The sequence below is a fragment of the Amblyomma mixtum genome, chromosome 10, assembly GCF_055824585.1.
Source record: "Amblyomma mixtum isolate Tamu chromosome 10, ASM5582458v1, whole genome shotgun sequence".
In the NCBI taxonomy this organism is placed as follows: domain Eukaryota; kingdom Metazoa; phylum Arthropoda; class Arachnida; order Ixodida; family Ixodidae; genus Amblyomma; species Amblyomma mixtum.
This window is the reverse complement of record NC_143021.1, coordinates 4,055,152-4,076,420: the sequence shown is the minus strand read 5'-3', so window position 1 is coordinate 4,076,420 and position 21,269 is coordinate 4,055,152. Positions and strand designations below refer to the sequence as shown.

The 21,269-nt window shown below is 47.4% G+C and overlaps 1 protein-coding gene across 1 annotated transcript in view; it reads left to right on the top strand.

Moving 5' to 3' along the window:
- Positions 1–4,532: 4,532 nt before the first annotated feature.
- Positions 4,533–21,269, top strand: part of LOC149325010 (protein 5NUC-like) — a 93,828-nt gene continuing 77,091 nt past the window's right edge. The window contains exon 1 of the mRNA XM_089564162.1: positions 4,533–4,629. Coding sequence (XP_089420288.1) covers positions 4,533–4,629 — 97 coding nt within the window. The remainder of the gene's footprint in view (positions 4,630–21,269) is intronic.

Genomic DNA, 21,269 nt, shown 5'->3' with positions numbered 1-21,269 from the left:
GCATACAAATATTCACAAAGCAAATAAGTAGTCGCTCCCTTCACACATGTAAGACAAATAATGCTAACATGCATAAGTAAACATTATATACACAAGCACATCTACCATACACACACGTAGGCAAAGATGCCAGACCAAGTGAACTACTTGACATGACACAGCCGCTCCAGACAAACTCTGACCCAACTCTGTCTGAGGTTTAAAGTCACAACATGTTTCAGCATCATGGCTAGTCACCTAGAGAATCTGTGAGGGCATATGTGACAGCGCTATGGAAGTTGCCTTTTAGCTGTAACTACTGCAGAAACTACTGCAGAAAACATGCTAGGAGGTATGTTTACAACTACGGCTGCTCCAACCAGTCTCTTGTTACCGCTAGATCTGATCCTCTGTGACAGGCTCCTGCCTGGCTACACAATAATAACCTCCAGCAGTGGCTCTTTGCAAAGCCTGTCTCAACATTTTCTAAGGTTATAGATTGTATTGCTCGCGTGGAAAGCGTTGCACAGCACTCACAGTGAATGAGTACTGAGCGTGCAGATAATAATAATAATAATAATAATAATAATAATAATAATAATAATAATAATAATAATAATAATAATAATAATAATAATCTTTATTCAGCATAATCTGAACATACAAAGAAACTGAAGCGCCGAAGCCACAAGTGGGCTTGTGCGGCGACAACCGGCAGCCGCGGCAATCTTCGCGCTACATCAGAGCGCCATCAGAGGCAAAAGAAAATTAAAAGACGTAAACATGAAGAACACAAAAATTTTGGCACGGAAAGAATGAAAAAGCACTGATAAGATTTTAGTACATGTTAAAGATTCTCTAACGCTTGAACAGCAACACGCAGTTTTTTGCGGGTGGTTAAAGAAAATAAATCATCCGGTAATTCGTTAAAGATAGCTGGCACGTAATATTTTCTAGTTGCTTTGCCGTAGTGAGTGCGCACTCTCGGTTTATGATAGCGCGGAACATGTCTCAACGGTACCGGTTTCGTACTTATGTGTCTGTATGCGCTATTCCAAAAATATTTCAGTACTACAATTTGTTTAAAAAGACTGTCAAAAGAAGGCAAACCGGCTGCGGTAAAGACACTGTTGGGCAGATTTTCCTGCGGCAAGTAGAGAACGCTTGTAGCAATGTTTTTCAAAATCCTATTAACACGACATTTCCATGTGAAAGAGCAGTTAAAAAAACAACACATACCGTATCTCAAGACACTATACCCCAGAGCCTGGGCGACTAATTTTCTCACAGATGTCTACAAAGAAACCAACACAGGTTTAACATGTGACCGCAGAACTCAGACAAAAAAATAGCCATGTTATTGGCATTGATCATAGCCACCGCTTAAAAACATGAAAGTTCCAGAAAGCACCATGGCATTGTTTAATTATTTATTTATTTCAATATCCTAAAGGCCCAATGCGGGCATTACGTAGGGAGGATTCATCAAAGAAACCCTAACAAATATACAACACAGAATACAAACGGCTGAAAAAGGAGTAAACAAGTTAAGAAGGCAGGTACAAGTTAATGAGGGAAAGAAAAAAAGCCTAGGAACAGGTATTTGAAAAGATGCACATGTAGCAAATCCCGCAAAAAAAATCAAGAAAAATCCCGCCTTCAAAAGTTACTAAACACAGCTTCTAACATTTTGCTCCTGATAAAAGGACCATATTGAGAAAGTGTACACCAGTGCTTCTTATTGCACTTGTACAGAGAGGTGATTGCTGTGATGAACTCTACACTTCACAGCGCAGACTGCCGCGGTGGCTCAGTGGTTACGGTGCTCGGCTGCTGACCCGAAAGACGCGGGTTCGATCCTGGCTGCGGCGGTCGAATTTCGATGAAGGCGAAATTCTAGAAGCCGTGTACTGTGCGATATTAGTGCACGTTAAAGAACTGCGGGTGGTCGAAATTTCCAGTGGCCTTCAGTACGCGTCCTTTATAGCCTTATGTTGCTTTGGGACGTTAAACACCACTTTGGCGCTTTTTTTTTAATTTAAGCCTTTTGCTTTTGTAGGTGATGCGACGACAGGAGTCCAATATCACCTACACTTCCTTAAATAATGTTTCTCGCCATATGCTCCTAGTTCCTCCGCCTCGAATTTCTATGCTGATATAGAATCTATTTCAAAGAGGCAATAAAATGCTGCCTGCCGTGTTTATGCCAAAGACTCATTGTCTTCGTAAAGTCTGATGCTTTATTTCAGCTCTGGCAACTAGTTTCTTACTGGCGATGGATGCTGGATGGTGCACTGGCCGTATGGAATACGTGTGAAGTAATAGTCATTGTTTTGGAGTATAAGACATGCGCGCTCCCTGTAACACAATGCTTTCTCCCCGCGTTGCCTTGCTATTTACATTTTTTTTTATTTCATACTGTGAGCCCCATCATGGATTATAGAGCAAGTGCAGTGAATTATACATACAATTCAGTGAATTGGGTGAGTTTAGACATTGATAAGTAAAACAACTTAAACAAGAATATACCCAAAAATGGTTACAAAATCGGTTAGGGAATTGAAGAACTACGTCAACTTTAAGGTACAAATAATAGGCTACAAACAATGTGACAAGGGTCCCAAAAAAGAAAATCGGCAGCACTCAGTGCTGCAATTTCAGTCGAGGCACAAACAGCATGGTACAATAAGATGGTAGAAAAAAAAGTGTGGAAAATGAGAATAATTACTGCAAAATAAATAGCTAATCTATAGTAGAATCGACAAATGAGCTAGTTGGTATTGCGTCACGGAAAAATGGCTCACTCAGTACAACGAACAAGGCAGCGCTTCTGTCGTTTGGTCTTCCTTGTCCATGGTCCTGAGTGCGCTATTTTTTCACTACAGGTGATCTATATTCAGGGCGCTAAACTTATCTAATGATCAGTAGTAATACCTCTGATTAGAGTGTTCCATTCGCGATTAGCCCGTGGTAAAAAATGAAAGTTTGAATATGTTACTACGGAATGGAAACTCGTTTAACTTAAGTGTTTGGTTGTGGCAGGTCGATCTAGTCTTGGTGGTCGACATGTGTTTTGTAACGGGAACTTTTATTGATTGTGTATTACCTGATACGTAATTTTAAGTCATGCAAATTTTGCTCTGTTCTCCAGGAGTTCTGGGCCTTTTAGTAATTCTGCTGGTGAATCTGAAAAATTGTTTATTATACACACATCTTAGTGCCGTTCTATATACACCTTTTTTTAATGAGCTTCTTTCTAATGAGCTTGTGAGTAAAAGGAAACCAAACGGTGTTGCCGCACTCTAGAATCGCTCTGACAAACGGTTTGACGCCTCTGATGTTTCGTACGCACAAGGTCGGCACAGAATCCGTGGTGAGGTTCCCGGCCGCTGTCTCGATTTCGAGTTCGACAAGTGTGCCGTCGAAAATTTGCCTGGGGCATTTAAGGAACTTGCTTGTAATGCGAAGACATTACAATTCTTTCCCAATTCTCTTCAAAGTTTATTCCAAATATATTCTAATTATATTCTATTGTTTTGTAGTTGGTGCAGTTGGGAGTACTAATACTGACGTCATGGTTATTATTTCGTACTTTCCCACCTTTGATGACCTGACACTGCTTTCACCAATCGTGAGTTTAGTAAGGCCTCTTTTTTTTTGACGGATGCCGGCCTTACGCGTCGATGAGCCACCTAGCGATTTGGCATTAATAACCGCTGTGCTGCGTGCAGCTTCAGCTTTCGTGTCTCGGGCTGTGTCCTGAAGATGGCACTTTCGGTGACCCATTCATTGAAATGAACGATGTCACTCATGCGAAAGTATCTTTCACAGACAACGGCAGGCGGCGAGTCCAAAGTGAAACACCCACTTTCCTGCCGCTGTACGGCCGGCTAGCACATTTCGCGCTGGCTTGTATCCGTACGCAGAGAAAACACCTTTTGCACCGCAAAAAATGACGTGCCAGCGCAGCATGATATCGCTGACAACGCAAGCCACCTTTCCTGCCGTCTGCTATGTGATCTTAGGCAGCACTTAGCGAAGCGCCGCGCTCACCTGTGGCATATAGTGCGACGGCGAATTCATAACAGGATGCAGGGCTGCACAAACTGCTTCACTGATATCAGGGCTTACAGGACAAAAGGAAGCGTTCGTCGCCAAGCAAACAAGGAGGTTTTGTGAGGCATTCAGATAGTGCATGTAAGTAAAGAAAGTAGTAGTAATTGAGTTGATAGACTAGCCGTGCATCATTTTTTTTTCGGGGAAGAGGGGGGGGGGGGCGTTCACATGCGTAACCGATCAGTTGGAATCTACCCAGAGAAACTAAATTTCAGGATCATATCCTTCCAAATCAGCAGCTATTCAATGCAAAGTCGATTTAAACTCGATATTTGCAACGCGAACGCTGAAAGAAGCCGTTTGCTGTGATACGTGTAACTCATCTCGGCAGTCTGCTTCGATCGCATGCCCACTTCGCGCGGATCAGCTGGCAAGCAAATTGAAGTGATCAATGCTCGCAGGCGGTAGTGGTAACAGCCTTCTGGTTCGGGAAGTACATGGGCCGCCTGGAGGTGACCTTCAACTCCCTCGGCAGCGTCGTCAACTACCAGGGCGCTCCCGTCCTCATGGATGCATCCATCAAAGTCGACACTGGTAAGCCCACCTCCTGGCCCCTTGAATGAATTAGCCAAACGTTGCATTTGCTTGAAGAACTAGATAAAAGATGGCAACGGAAGACGAAAGAAGAGAAGGACAAACACCAGCGCTGACTAACAACCAAATGGTTTATTGCTATAGGTGAGGCAACATATAAATGAAATGGGACGAGTAAAAACACAATAAAAGCATGAGAAAAAGATACCGCACAACCATATTTCATTTCATTTCATTTCATTTCATTTATTGAAGCCTTAAGGGCCCGTGGGCATTACATAAGGCGGGGGCAAGAACAGTGTGTAACATATGGTACCAGCTCAACAAAAACAAAAACAAAAAAGCAATGAAACGAAACAGCAAAAAAAAAACCATTAAAGGAGACAATGACACAGGATCAGATTATTTGATGAAGCCGAATACATCACGTAAGACACAGGTGATTCGCTAATTCAGTGCGGAAAATTGCTCGATCTGTGCAAGAATCAATATTATCAGGCAGGGCATTCCATCGGGCTATTGCATCTGGAAAGAATGAATCATTCATAGCTGATGTGCGGCCTTTCATGGGAGCTATGGGATGAGTGTGGTTTAGGCGACGGGATATTCTTGATGGCGGCTGCAGCAAAGGGTGCCTGTTAATAGGGCGGTAGAAAAAGGAATGAAGGAGGCATAGGCGTGATACGATGCGACGTGATTGGAGACTTGGGAGGGAAAGGGCTCGTTTTATGGCAGTGACACTACTATCACGCGAGTACTGTTACATGATAAACCGTGCAGCTCGATTTTGAACGGCTTCTAATTCATTTGTAAGGTATGCTTGTGAAGAGTTCCAGATGGATGAGGCGTATTCAAGCTTTGGGCGTACGTATGTCTGATAAGCTAGTTTTCTGATTTCAGGTGGTGCTGATGTTAGGTTCCGTCGCAGATAACCAAGAGTGCGTGAGGCCTGGGAGCATATTGAATTAATATGAGTGACCCATGATAAGGATGATGTCAGGTGAACGCCAAGGTATTTGTAAGAGGAAGTTCGGGCAATGGGAGTTGAATTAATATGGTATGTGCAGTTAATAGAGGTTTTTTTACGAGAAAAGGACATGAGTTGGCATTTGTCTAGGTTAAGTGGCATGTGCCATTTTTCACACCATGATGCAATTGTGTCTATATCATTTTGTAGCTTAATGGTGTCTTCAGGGGCATGGATGATGTTATAAACGACGCAGTCATCCGCAAAAAGTCGAAGTTTGGTTATTGTGTTAGATGGAAGATCATTTATGTAGATTAAGAATAACAACGGTGATAACCCTGCGCCCTGGGGGACACCTGATGGGACGTCAGTATGCGATGAGCTGCAATAGTTGGCGAATGTAAATTGCACGCGCCCTTTAAGAAAGTGCTCGAGCCAGATAAGTAATGTTTGCGGGATTCCAAGTAAAGCAAGTTTAGCTAGCAGATGATTATGCGGAACACGGTCGAATGCCTTAGAAAAGTCGAGAAAGATGGCATCAATTTGTAGGCGATTGTCCATGTACTGAAGGATGTCGTGAGTGAATTCGGCGAGCTGTGTTTCGCATGATAGTAGTTTTCGAAAGCCATGTTGGTGTGGGTAAAAGTAATTTAGTGATTCAAGATGAGCGATTAAATTTGATGCTATAACGTGCTCAAGGAGTTTGGACGGGATGCTGGTGAGCGAAATTGGTCGATAGTTGTTTGGTTTTGACCGATCTCCTGATTTGTAAATAGGAATTATTTTTGCTTTTTTCCAATCGTGAGGAACTTCGCCGGTACTTAGGGACTGTGAGAACAACAGGTATAGTATTTTACTTGATATTGCGGTAGTATTCTTTAATATTTTGGTGCTAATTTGGTCACATCCAGCTGACGACGATAGTTTGAGGGAGTTAATTAAGTTGGCTATTCCATCGGCATTAATTTCTATTTCTGGCATTGAAGTCACTGGAAAGTCATGCATGGAAGGAACAATAGCGTTAGTGGAAGAAAACACTGAAGAAAAATACTTGTTAAGAGCCGTCGCGCATTGTTCTACCTCGACCGGTTGGTCATCATCTCCTGAGAGTTCGAACTGCTTAGTATGGCTTTGGGGGGAAAGAATTCGCCAGAATTTACTTGGGTATGACTGTAATATTGATAGCAGATCAGAAGAAAAAAATTTATTTTTAGACGCCTTCAATTCTTTAACATAATTATTTGCACTAAGACGGTATCGCTCCCATGCCGTGCAGCTATTAACTAGTTTCGCGTGCCTGTAGTGCCGTTTTTTCTTGTTAAGGAGGCTTTTAAGACGGTTGTTGAACCATTGGTTGTTTAAATCAGTCTTTATAAGGACGGTGGGAATGTAAGAAGCTTGTAAATTAAGCATCATGTTTTTATATAATTCCCAATTCGTTTTGACAGAGCGAGATGAGTATATAGTACTAAAGTGTTCATAAAACTGTTCAAGTTCCCGGTTAATTGCTTCGAAGTCCGCTCTCTTATAATCAGTGATAAGCTTAACCGTACTGAAAATAGGCACGTCACTGATTAATGTTCCTTAGGTAGTATATTTATTGATAGGCTGCTGATACAGGCGTTACCTAGCTTTTTTTATATGGCAGGCCTCCGAAATGAGCCTCGTAATCTCATCTTTATAACGGGCGATGATCGTGGTCCGATTGAGATGCGCCTCGCAATCTTCACACTCTGCACATTGCAATGCAAGATGGTTTCTGCGTGACTAGTTCTCTATATATTTTGCGAGTTCACGTTGTCCATCGTCTATGCAGCGTCCCGTCTCCCCAATGTAGAAACTGCCACAAGTATTTGCTGGAAGAATTCACGGTTTCTCCATCTCTAATTAGGTTGGAAGACCGAGGTTATTGCACACCCTCAATAACACTTGGGCATTTCCTGCAAGCACCGCACGCAAACAATAATTGCAACACAAGAAAGAAATCCCGTCATTGCACAAGAAAGTTGTGCTCCGCTCCCTCGTGCAATGATTGCATGCACTGGCGCTTTCAGACGCCTTCCGAGAGGGTCGGAGAACATACGTTTTCGGCCCTCTGCGCAAAATCATTAAGGAGAAGTGGCCAAAAATATAGGATTACCATGGATTCAGCGGATGGTACAAAAATCCCTTTATTGCAACAGTTTGGCATCAAAGCCTCAAAATAACAGCGGTTTTCGCAGATTAATTTCCTCGGATCAGGATCAGTTCAGTCCACCTGAAGTTTCTAACATACAGTGGCATTTCCCCTCCATCAAACCCGGCTGCAGTGACGGTACCGTGATATATGAATATACTGGGGTGCTGACACTACGCCCGTTAGAGTGTCTATGACATGCTCGGCGGCTGCGGGTTGCACCTTGTAGTTCTGCTCCGAGCAAATAGATGGCGCCTATATCTGCGGTCCGGCAGCAGTGGTGAAGCTATGGCTGCAGTTCGAAGCACGGGTAGCTAAGAGTAAATTACTATATGAAGAACGCCTGAGGACATTGCACGATAACAGGTGGGCAGCTAAGGTATTTAAATATTTATATAGGAAGAGCGTTAACTCACAGTGGGGGAAGAGAACTAGAAAACTAACCGGTATGCCGGTCATGAGGACGGAGAAAGAAAGATCATTAAACGAAAGGTTAAAAACGCGGAAGTTAAAAATTGCATGAATTCAGTGTAAAAGAAACATAGTTTAGAACTATATTGCCGCGAATCTTTGTAGCGTTTGTTTGTTGTGTTTATTTTTTCATGCTTCAAGGCTGCCGGCACGCCGCTTTATCGCTTCGTTTGTGACGCAAGACGCGCCTAGAATTATCTCGATTGATCGCATCCAGGCGGACCCGATTCTACTTTGTGCCAGAAAGTTCTAGAACCTTCCACGCGTTATCTGGAAGGTTCGCTACCAGCTTTAAAAAGAGCACGGCCGACAGCCGCTGGCATTCTGTTCGACGACCGCCGAGCACGCTTGTTGCTGCGCCGCCGCCGCCGAGTGATTCAGTTCTTTGCGGGCGCAAGTCAGCCCGAATAAAGCGTTTCGTTTGGAAGGCGTTCTCGCTGTTTCCTGTTCGCCGTACTGCAGTCACCACTACGTGACATCTGGTGGAGGTGCTGGCCTGCTATGCCCCCCAAGATGGAACCTGGTGCACAGCCAACGCCCGTCGTGCTTCGCCAGCCCCGTGAGCCACCGACTTTCCGTGGAGAACCACACGAAGATGGGGAAGACTGGCTGGACATGTACAATCGTGTAGCAGCGCTGAACGCCTGGGAAAACAGCGCTAAGCTTCGTAGCGTTTATTTTGCATTGGACGGCTCCGCCAGAACGTGGTTCGAAAACCACGAATCTTCCCTCACGACCTGGGCGACCTTCAAGAAGCAAATACTGGCTTCGTTCACTAGCGTCGTACGCAAGGAAAGAGCGGAGATCCTGCTGCAGTCGCGATTTCAGCGCCCAAACGAGACCGTAACTGCGTATGTTAAAGATATGAAACGCATTTTCAAGCGCGCCAACCCTGACATGAACGAAGAAAAGAAACTCTCCTTCCTAATGCGAGGCGTGAAGGAGCAACTCTTCGCTGGACTGATCCGGAATCCTCCAACAACCGTCGCCGAGTTTGAAGCTGAAGCTTCAACCATCGAAAAGACCCTGAACGCCCGGACCCGGCACTACAACCGACCACTTGAAGTCCTGTCGGCGAGCCCCCCAGAAGATACCCCTGCAAGTGGAGATAACCTTCGTGATCTCATACGCGAAATTGTTCGCGAATAACTTCGCCGACTGCTGCCATCGCCAACACAGCCGACGCAGCAGACTCAGGTGGCGTCGTTCACGGACATCATCCGCGAAGAAGTACAGCATGCACTTGGCTCCCCGTCACCGACAACACCAACGGAAGTTGTAGCCATGAACTACGCCGCCGCACTACGCAGTTCTGCGCCTCGACGAGACTCCCCAAGCCCTCTTCGACGCGCACCAGCTCTACAAGAAGGACGGCCCCAAGCTCCTGCGCGCCCACATTACGACCGACGCGACAGCTTTAGGAAATGAGACGAGTGGCGGACTCCCGACAACCGCCCACTGTGTTTCCATTGTGGCCACGCCGGGCACATACATCGCCACTGCCCGTACAGACGCATCGGGCTGCGAGGTTTCGCCATCGACGCCCCTCGACCGCTCCCCGGCCAGCGACCACAGGAAATTGACGGCTACCTACGTAGAGGGGAGTACGTGTCTTCAAGCCATTTTTCCCGCTCCCAGTCGCCGTACACCGCATGATTTCCATCACCGGGTCGCAGCTACGCCGCGGCTGTCCGAGAAAGGTCCCCTAGCCCCCGTAGGGGAAACTAAACAAAGCAACTTGCGGAGGTCAGGTTGCTTGCCGACGAAACGACGAAGATCCTCCAGCGACCACGCCGTATGAAGACTCCGCACCTACTACGCCGACGACGCATACAACAACCTCGAACACGACGCAAACCGCCTTCAAAACTACGCCGCCATCAAGAAAAGCTCCTACCAAACGCCCCACCCACGAATCACATACCCGACGAAGCCGTAACCCGACGCCGAGAACGACGTGCAACTCCAGAGCCAGGACATCCGACTTAGAAGTGGTTCTGGACGGCCGGAAAGTCACCGCTCTAGTCGACACGGGAGCCGATTATTCGGTGATGAGCGGACCATTCGCTGCGCAGCTGAGGAAAGTAACGACCGCATGGGACGGCCCACCTATTCGCACCGCTGGGGGCCACCTCATTATGCCATCAGGACTGCACGGGCTCGGGCCGGCCCAAAAGCCCAAGCCCGCGCCCGGCCCGCGGGCCGGGCCGGGCCGGTACATGATTTGTTTTGCCGGGCCTGGGCCGGGCCCGGGCCTGAAGTTGCGGGCCTGGGCCGGGCTCGGGCCTGAAGTTGCGGGCCCAGGCCAGGCTCGGGCTTAAAGCTGCGGACCCGAGCTGGGCTTGGGTTCACATAGAAACGGCTGGTATCGGACTATTCATTCAATATTGCAGAGCGAAGTACACAACTGCGGCATTGGAGTAGCGACACGTATAAGCTAACGGTTATAGTATGCGCTGAGAAAAAAAACTAAGCTTTATTCATTGACTTATTTCCTCATTTGCACGCCGCGGTGGCTTAGTGGTCAAGGCGCTTGATTACTGAGCCGGTGAACCAGGGTATGCTCCTAGCCTCGGCGGCCGCATTTCTATTTAGGCGGCAAGCATGACAGCCATGTACTTTGTAGTATCATTGCTCGTTAAGAAACTCAGGTGGTCGAAATTATCCTGAGCCCTCTGCTTCGGTGTCTCTCACAGCCTGACTCCCCTTGGGCCTTTAAAGAGACTGCGAAACACTGCTTGGGGGATACCGGCTATACTTCAGGTGGATTCTTTATGTCACACAGATACTGACTTAAAAAGAATTACAGGAATCGATGCACAGGTACGGGAGTTATTCAATGAAGAAATTTCAAAATACAAGCAAACAAAACGCTGCCCTCAACTCGATTTTGGCGGGGCTTCCCACTCCTATTTCGCTCTCCCGATGACGGCACCTGGCGCAGCCAATAAAAACAGCTTGCCAGAGCACGTCGCGGAACTTTGCACTCTATGGTTTCCGGCTCTCTGTAACTCGTTTTTGCTGAGACTGGCAGCGTCGTTTGCATGCCAGAGCCCCTGGTGGTGTATTTTTATTTTACTTGCTTTGCAGGGCTTATATCTAAGACGAACAAGTTGTTTTTGTTGATCTAATATAAAACACCAACAGATGACAAAATGTGTCTCTATTTATTCACACAATTTGCAATATATTTACTGTTTGTCCAATCATCAGCTCGCGCCAGGTGATGTCATATCCGCTGCTAAAACCCGCCACTGGGGCGGACACCATCAGTGCCATGAATTTGTTTTTGGGAGGACGTTAAAATATTAAAAAAAATGGAATATACGCGGTATTACCGACGCTAACAGCACCATTGTAACTCACTGTATGCCATCAACAGGCAGAACAGTCAACTAAGATTGTGTTTCTGGGCCCCTTTAAGCCCCAAAAACATAGCATTTATTTTACAGCTATATTTTTCTCATGCAAGAAAATTCACAAACTAATGCGCATTTGGTTTTCTTTTTGATCAGCATACCGAAACGTCTCGTAAATGAAATAGCCACAAAAGCTCGCGAGAGTTTGTAAATCTCAGCTCATAACCACATCTATCCCTCCTCGCTTCTTCAGCCTGGTTGACATGACAAGTGTTTTGCCCTGTAAGGTATCACGTGGTTCGCGCGTTATCTTCTCCTCCACCAACAAGAGTAAAATTTAACCGGTCCTAATTGACCATTGATCGTTCGTCATCCCAAAACATACCTATACACTATTAGAAATGCATTCTGGAAGGACATATTAGTTAAGGACGCTTATAGTCTTCAAAACACAGACCGTGAAATACTCAAGCCTTTTAGCTTTTCTTTTCTGCTGAAAGGCGACCAGTTCGGCTATGAGTTCAACCTGTGAACTCGCGTTCACTAAAAAAGTGTCATCCCACTGCTTGCTAGGCAGCTTTAATGTTTATTCTTCCGGGCGGAAAAATATAACTCATTAAAATCATGGGGGAATGCAAAGTAGTCTATTACGCGCGTATGCAGCCCTTTTTATTTGGCTTTCGGAACTTCCCAGTTTATCTTTGCGCACCTACACGAGATCACTGTCCAAAAGAGGGCCTGGCGTGCACTACTTTTAATCACTTCCTTCTGGGTTAAAAAGAACCAACTTTCTGCAAGCCAGACTGTGGTTTCAGAACCTTTGTCGGCCAGTTTCTATATCGGTCTAGTAGCAGTCTACTTGCTCAGAGTGAGCAGTATACATCAAGCGTTACTGTGAAACGGGCCGGGCCGGGCCTGGGCTGGGCTTCACTCCTGGGTTCACGGGCCGGGCCGGGCTCGCTAGAGCGATAATTTAGCGGGCCTGGGCCGGGCCCGGGCTTGAAACCGCGGGCCTGGGCCGGGCTCGGGCTTCAGGTCTCGGGCCCGGGCCGGGCTTGGGCCTCAGGTTCAGGCCCGTGCAGTGCTCTAATCAGGACAATGCACAGCGCGAGTGACTCTCAAGGGACATACCTATCCGGCGACCTTCGTAGTGCTACGCCAATGTTCCCGCGAAGTGATCTTGGGCATGGATTTCCTTAATGAGCATAAGGCGATCATCGACCTGCGATCCAAGATGCTTGACGGACGCTGTCTAGACTACCCTCAACAGGCGGCGTGTTAGCACTGCAAGCGCTAAAACCAAGCCAATCACCTGTGCTTACCTCCTTCCCTACCTCTTCATTTTCTTCCGTCGGCGTACACTCTCCTAGGTAGATAAATGTTGGCATCGCCTTTGTATGAGGCTGATAACGAAGGCCACCTTGCCCAGGAGATAAAGCGATTGCTTTAATTAGTATTAATTAGAGATGTCTCTCAGAGCGAGACACTAGAGGAGTGGATAGATATACTATGAACATGATACGGCAATAAGTGAGTAAATTAAAGAAAAAAGAAAACAAACGTGGGTACATGTAGGTGTCGGTGGAAAAAATGCATTATAATATATTTTTGCTAATTCAATGCTGAATTGATCATGCGACAGTGCACGAAATGAACCATTATATGAGTTCCAGATTTCTATGGTCTGCGGTCAAAAAATGCTCTAAGAATCTTCTGATACTTGTAGGGCGGGCTGCTGCGTTGCGTGTGTGATTTGGTGCTTGTACAGATGAAGTGCCGTGTACGGATGCAGTCGTGCATGCGCTTCTCAGCAAGGGAACGAAGTGGTCAGATGACGGCATCAGTTTTCTAAGTTCTGAATCCTATTCTGTTCATTTTTCTTTCCCCGCATTTCGAGGTTATTTTTTATGTTGATATTACTTCGATTTCCGTGTCATTTGGTTAAATTTTTCCATTCTGCTTTTGCGCCAACCGGTCTGCTCTTGCTCTTCTCTAGAGCAGATGTGTTAACATTGCTTTTACTATCTCAAAAACTCGCAGAGACTGTAAGGCTAAATATGTCCTGTCTGACACCTGGTTGTATCTCTTTACACTCTACCAGAACATGTTTAATGCTTCCTACACTGCTCCAGCAAGCTGAACAAAATATATCCCTTTTAATCACCATCACATTCAGCCTGACTGCAGCCACAGCAGGGCAGAGGCCTCTTCCATATCTCTTTTGTTAACCCTGTTCACCTTGCTTCTCAGCTGCGCTGTTCTAAGGCAACCTGAAAAAACCTCAAGAATTTACTGCACCTTGAATTATCATACAATGTTCAGTTCCTCATTTTGTTCATAATAAATCTGTATCCACCCAATGACTCTTTTGTTCGCATTTTTTCCCTCCCCTTAGCAGTCTCGGTTTCGAGGCCCTTCTTTCTAATCTTCGTTATTGCCTTAATGTTGCATATCTAGCCTGTCGCAAGCTTACTACTCTTTCTCCTCCATAACGTGTCCGCGTTTTTACTTTACCAACATTTGAAAACACTGTCTGCCAACCTCGTCTCCTTCATTTTTCATACTATCTCCTGAGGCGATATTTTGCGCGGTGCTTCCCTTTCCTCAAAGGGCGACCAACCCATATCTCCCTCTGGATCTTCGCTTGTTGTCTTTCCATATGAAGTCCTTAAGGCTAACCGTTCTTTGGATAATCTCTAGTCTTTGTAGTACATATTGTAACGTGGCAGCCAGCCGAAGAAAGGCGTGTTGAACGATGGATAAGAGATGATTTTAATGGCCGCTGGCGTAGCGCGACCGCTCCGTCCCGCGCCACTGTCAGCGTCGTCTTTTTCACAACATTACCCGGGGCCACCGAGCGATCGTCCCGATCGTAAACTGAAGAAGACATGGACAAAGGGATGCGTGATTCAGCGATGGCGTCCAGGGCAGGAAAGAACTGGCAAGGTGATGAAGTGCTGGCCGCCACTGTCAATGAGAGGATCGAAGGATGAGTCCCGGTCCACGAAGCCTCCAGGCCGTAGGGCGCCAGGAGCTGACGGCCGAGGTCCTTGGACGCACCGGAAGGCAGGGACAGGGGGGCGGTGTCTTCACGTGTCTTGCGTCTTGGGTTGGTCTTGGGTCGCTCGGGTCATTAAGGTCGCTGCAACGTCGTCAGTGCATCGCGTTGTGTGGTCCGGGCGGGGGATGGGGCTGAGGTGAGCGGCGAGGTCGGTTCAGGTCGGGCGGCGCGGACTAAGTACTCACGGCCGACGCCACGGCAGGCGCAGGACACCGAAGCTCCGGGACCAGGATGGCGATGGAGGGTCTCACAGCACCTCCACCAAATGTACATGGCGGCCAGCCGAAGAATGAAATGGAAATCTTTATTTTACATCAAATACAGATGGGGGGATTGTAGAAAAAAAGCTGTCCTTGGACAGCTTGACGGGTCAACGATCCCTTATTTTGGCAGAGTGGCGGCATCACGTAACATATTCTTGATATTTTATTTATTTATTCATACTGTCAGCTGCTGCCAAGACAGGAGTTGAGATCCTTGAAATAATCAAGAACTAGATACAGTACATCAGCAGATCACCGCCTTAGGAGAAATACAAAACAATACAACAATACAAATTTATAGGAAAGACAAAATGACATGTGATATGGGTCAAAAACATACCAGTCAAACCAGTCACAAATACTTCATGAGGGCGTTTTCAAAAGCCTTTAAATCCGAACATTGAATCACTTCTTTTGGTAATTTGTTCCATTCGTCAATAGTGCGAACCAGAAAAGAGTATTTGAAGGAATCTGTTCTAAAATCCAGAGGTGTGATATGTTTGGAGTGTTTTGTTCTGCTGCCAGAAGCATTCAGTGGTTTGATGTATCGGTCTAGATTGACCTTACAGCTACCTGTCAGCACATGAAAAAAGAATATCAGTCTGTTAAGCTGCATTTTCTGCTTCACAGTTGTCATCCCGGCCCTGTTTCTAAGTTCAGACACTGATTGGGTTCTAGAGTACGAGTTGAAAATAAATCTTAGAGCTTTGTTTTTTACCCGTTCACATTTCAATATGTTTTGGTTAGTATATGGCTCCCAAACATGACTAGCGTAAGTCAGCACTGGAAGCGCAGCCATCTTGCAAGCAAGTAGTTTTACCTCTACAGTGGCATCATGAAGTTTTCTTCGCAATAACCAGAGCTTCCGCGTGCCCTTATTGCAAACTTTGTCAATGTGCGTTGTCCAGTTTAGGTCATGTTTAAGGTGAACTCCTAAGTATTTGACATCGGTTACTTGAGTTAATGCTGTACCATTGATACTGTAAGTGAAGGTTAAAGGGTCTCTTTTGCGTGTCATGCACATAAAAGATCTTTTCGTTGCATTCAGTTCCATTTGCCACTCGTCCCACCAGGAACTAATTTTCTCCAAATGGTTGCTAAGTTCTTGCTGGTCAGAAAAGAAATATGTTTCTGAATATAATTTTGAGGAATATATTCTTGATATGCAAACATATACATACATATTTAATATGTGGCGTTGTGAACGATGGACAAGAGATGATTTAATGGCCGCTGGCCTAGCGCGAGCGCTCCGTCCCGCGCCGCTGCCAGATTCGTCTGTTCCGTAACAATATGATTCAAAGCGCATTCCCGCGTTCGAAAAGGTGAGTCCCTAGCTATTGCGCATTTCCACAGTCCTCGTGTCTTACCTACTGGGCGTTTTTTTTTTTCGAACATTCGAATATCGAGTGTCAAAAATACACATCTGAAAGCTAGTTTAGTTGGCAATACCTCTCTGCATATTTATAAAATATGCTCATTATACATACTACATAGGCGCAGTAGATGTATTTGGTGATATGCAATATCGGCGCATATACAACGTACAGCGATGCCAGTAGAAAACAGGTAATTCGGGAAAGCCAACTTAATAAGCTTTCATATGCGTATTTTTACTTTCGATACTTCGAAACCACATTGCCGATTAAGAAACCTTTGACGCAGCGCTCACTTTCGATTTGACGAGTGTGAATTTCTTAATATAACCGTGTCTCTTAAATAAATTATGAGAGTGCATTAGTTAATTTATGTTAATTATTCGTATAACAATTTATTCATTTGAGGTGCACCATTTCGTCCGTGCTGTACCATCCAGCTCAGAAGATCGCATCGACGTATGTTGGAAACTATTTAAAACAAAATCTCTAAATTTAGAAGTCGCCATGTATAGTGTATAAACCTGTATAGGCTTGTTCCTTTTTTTTTCTGGTTTATGTGTTCTTTACAGGTCTTTAAATATTTTCTTTCTTCATCCATCCACACGCCAGATATTTCTACTTCCCTACGCGCGGTATTTCATGCTCCTATATGGATACTCTTCCAGACCTGCTACCATTAAATATCATACCCGAATTTTCAATACGTATATCAAATCCAATTTTTGCTGCTTCGTTTGCACTGTCAGCTCTGAGCAGTTTACACTCACTTTGGCTATCTGCAAAAAGATATCTGCCTCATCCACCTTCACCACCCCTAGCAAAAACTAATACATTTGGAATATACGGTGGGCTATTTAAATTTTATTTTAAACATATTTGTGTTCATGAATGCACTAAAAATATGTAGGAAATGCGTTCCTGAAATTGTATGCTTGGTATTAGAAAGTAGTAGTAGTAGTAAAAGACTTTTATTCGACCAAAATTTATAGGCCAAGCATTTCGACCGCCTGGGCGACCAGAAGCCGCTGTTCTTCTTCCCCTTCAGCGCCAAGCCAGTCGAGCCAGGTTGTGATGGATAGAGAGGGTGGGGGGAAGGAACCCGACTGCTGAGCAGCCGGGCAATAGAAGAGGCAATGGGCCAGGTCCGCATAGATACAGGGGCAGTTGGGACAGGAAGGGTCCGATCGATAGCGATAGAGGAAGAGGCGGGACGGGGTGATAACAGCATTCATCTGAATGTGCCGAAGAAGGCGAGACTCCGGCACCGTGAGTGATGGATGAGGGGGAGGGTAAAGGCGTTTGTCGAGGCGGAGCTCAAGGTAGACCTCTTTTATGGTGCGGCGAAGAGTGAGTCTCCCATCGTCCTCCGAGGGCTTGGGCCAGGGGATCAACGGTGCCCGGAAAAGTGTGTCGCGGGCGAGCTGATGGGCCAGCTCATTGCCGTCAATCCCTGAATGCCCAGGGACCCAGCGGAGGAAAACGATGGAAGGCTGCAGTGCGGAGACCGCTCGTTCGACCTCCTGTTGGAGAGAAGGGGTCAGGGTGCGTTTCTGTATGTGGTGTATAGCGTCTTGTGAGTCTGAATAGACTGTGTACTCTTGGAGAGAGGGAAGGAGGGCAAATGACTGGAGGGCATGCGCAATGGCGAGAACCTCGAGGGACAATGCGTCTGGAGGGTGTAGATACGGCCCGCTGGTGTGGGTTTCAGGAGCAGGGAGGTGTGGATGGTACAGGGCGTAGCCGCAGGAACCTCGAGGAGCCACGAAAGAGGCATCCGTGTAAGCTACACCCTGGGTATCAAAGAGAGGGGAATGGTGCTGTGCGGCCGGATGACGACGTCCGGCGTGCAGGACGGGGGACATGTTGGTCGGGAGGGGAAGGATACGAAGATTGGGAGCGGGGGTGGGAATAGGAGAGGTAAACGGGGAGATTGGAATGGGCGAGATACCCGCTTGAGTCAGTAACCACTGACCCTGACGGGTAAGGGAAAGCCGGACAAGCTGCGAGTCACGATGGAGACTGAGAAGAGAACGAAGAGGATGGAAGAGGCCTGTGGCAAAGAGCTTAGTGGTAGAGGTAGTGATAGGGAGGTTGAGAGCTGCCTTGTAGAGGCCCACAAGGGCAGTCTCGAGAGCGTTAAGTTGAGTCTGAGTGAAGGAAGCGTAGGGTGCAAAGTACAAGACCTTGTTGAGGGCCAGCGCGTGGGCAACTCGGCGCGCGTGAGCCTCGTGGAGACCTGAGCGTCGAGTGACCACGCGCCGCAGGAGGTGAGTTACAGAGTGGCAGGTGGTGACAGCGCGGTGGAGGGCTTGCACATTCTTAGCCGCATGCAAAGGGAAGCCAAGAACTTTGCACTGTGTGACGACAGGAATAGGAGAGCCAGAAAGGTGGAGAGAGACGAAGTGGTTGTGTGAGCGCTGGTAGGAGGAATGGTTGAGAAGGAGAAGCTCGGATTTCTCAGGAGCAGGAGAGAGGCCAGCGGTGGTGAGAAAGGAGTCGATGAGATCTAGGCCACGTTGCAGGGTGTCCTGTACGTGACCGGGAGAGCCAGATGAACACCATAGTGTGATGTCATCGGCGTAAAACATATGATGCAGGTCGGGAATTTCAGCTAGCTGGGAGGCGAGAGGGGCCATAGCGAGATTGTAAAGGGTAGGAGAGAGAACAGCACCTTGAGGAGTGCCACGGGTGAGGTGGTGTGGGTTAGACAAGTGGGTATCTACTCGAAAGCGAGCCACACGTTTAGAGAGGAATGAGCGGATATAGGAGTACATGCGGGAGCCACAATCTAAAGAGGCGAGTTGAGAAAGGATGTGATCGTGGCAAACACCGTCAAAGGCCTTGCGAACATCGACGGTCACAAGTGCGTAAATTTGAGTGGGTGTAGGGGACAGAAACGTTTACTGGAGAATCAGAAACATGTCCTGTGCACAGACGCGGCGTCGGAAGCCAATGAGAGAATGGGGGAAGAACTCCCGTGCCTCAAGAAAATCAGAGAGGCGAGTCAGAGCCATTCGCTCAAGGGTCTTACCAACGCACGACGTCAGGGAGATTGGGCGGAGGTTAGAGATAGAGGGAGGTTTGCCCGGCTTTGGAATCATAGAAATAAGGGAGGATGTCCAGGAGCTCGGCAAGCAGCCGCTCTGCCAGGCCTCATTGTAGGTTTGAAGGAGGAATTCTTTGGCGCAGTCAGGAAGGTTGCGAAGTGTGGTGTATGTAATGGCATCCTCACCGGGAGCCGAGCGTGTAGCATTAGCAGCCAGAGCAGATTCGAGCTCCCGGAGAGTGAAGCATTGGTCCAGATCGGGGTTAGGTCCACCTGAGTACACCGGGTAGGAGGGTGCCAGAGGGGGCGGGAGGTAGAGAGAGGCGAGTTGATCAAAAACTTCGGAGGGAGTCCCCTGAGTGAGGGCTTTAGCTAGAGTGGGAGCAAGGGCAGGCTTAGTGCCAAGGAGGGATTTAAAGAGAGACCATGCGGGCCGCGAGTGCAATGCAGAATCAAGGCCATCACAAAGAGCACTCCAACGGGAGTGCTCGAGGGAGGCGCAGTGGGCGACGATCTCGGCCCGCAGAGCAGTGATCCGGGAGGAAAGTTGGGCATTGTGTGGTTGGGAGCGAAAGGAGCGTTGAAGACGTTTACGGCGACGCCATAAACGGAGAAGGTGAGGATCTGGGTCTTGGATTGGGTAACGAGAGCGAACGCGACGGCTACTGGACGTGAGCGCTGCAGAGATGCGCGACGTCCAGCCGTCGTAGGATTGAAAGGAGTCGGAGGCGAGATTAGTGCGAAAAGCATGCCAGTCAGTGTGAATAACCGGATGACAGCGAGGGATGTGGGAAAGAGAGGCGGTGATGTGGATGAGAAAGTGGTCACTTAGAAGAGTTTCGGCTGTCACCTGCCAGTGAAAGGAAAGTGAACCCCGAGAGAAAGTGAGGTCGGGTGTCGTGGGGCGTTGTGAGGCAGTGCCCGCTCGAGTAGGAGAGCCAGGAGTATTAAGAAGGGTGAGGTGGCGTTCCTGGGACAGACAATGGAGGAGGCGGCCGGGTTTGAGGGCTTGTGGGTAGCCCCAGAGTGTGTGAGGGGCATTAAAGCCACCACCAAAGAGGAGATGGGAGGTAGAAGGAAGAGAGTGAAGGAATTTGCCCAGAGCAGAGAATAAAGAGGAAGTGACAGGGGGGTTGTAAAAAGACAAAAGGACGAGTGAGATGCGGGAAGATGGGTGGTAATAAACCACACCAACTAAATATTTAAGGAGGGTGGAGGGGATATCAATTTGCTCTACGAGCACGTCACTGCGTACATAAATAGACGCAAGTGGTGTGGCCGTAGTGGCATGGTAGGCGCGGTAGCCTGGGACATTGCGGGCCGTCCGGGTCTCCTGGAGAAGGAGAAAATGAGGCAGAGAGGGGCGGGTGAGTAGATACTGGTGGAGGGGGGTCTTATTGTGGCAAAGATTTCGGCAGTTCCACTGCACAATCTCGAGGTCCTCGCCAAACGCCATTATGATAGTGGAGAGGAACGCGATGGTACGCGTTCCTTCTTTTTTGCCGGGGGCAGTGACTCGTGGACGGATTGGAGCATAGATGTGAAGGATTCCAATTGCTTTGATTGTCCTTGGAGGGTGGTAAGAATCTGGAGAACCGAAGTTTCCAGCTGGACCAAGCGAGTGTGATGTGCCTGTGTGGTGATTTCGACAAGGTCAGCCAAAGGGGCGACCTGGGCGCTGGAGGAGGGAGCGGTGAACGTGGCAAGGTGCTCATTTAGCTTGCTAAGCTGGGAGGTAAGAGAGGAGGTGGTTGTCTGGAAGGTTTGAGTCAAGGCATGTATCTGTTGTTGTAGATCGTGGGAAATGCGCTGCTGCTCTCGCTGCTGGCGTTCCAGCATTGCCAGCCGGAGGTCGAAGGAGCGGCTCTCGTCAATCAAGGATGGAGAGGGTGGTTTAGTGGAAGAGAGGGACGCTGGC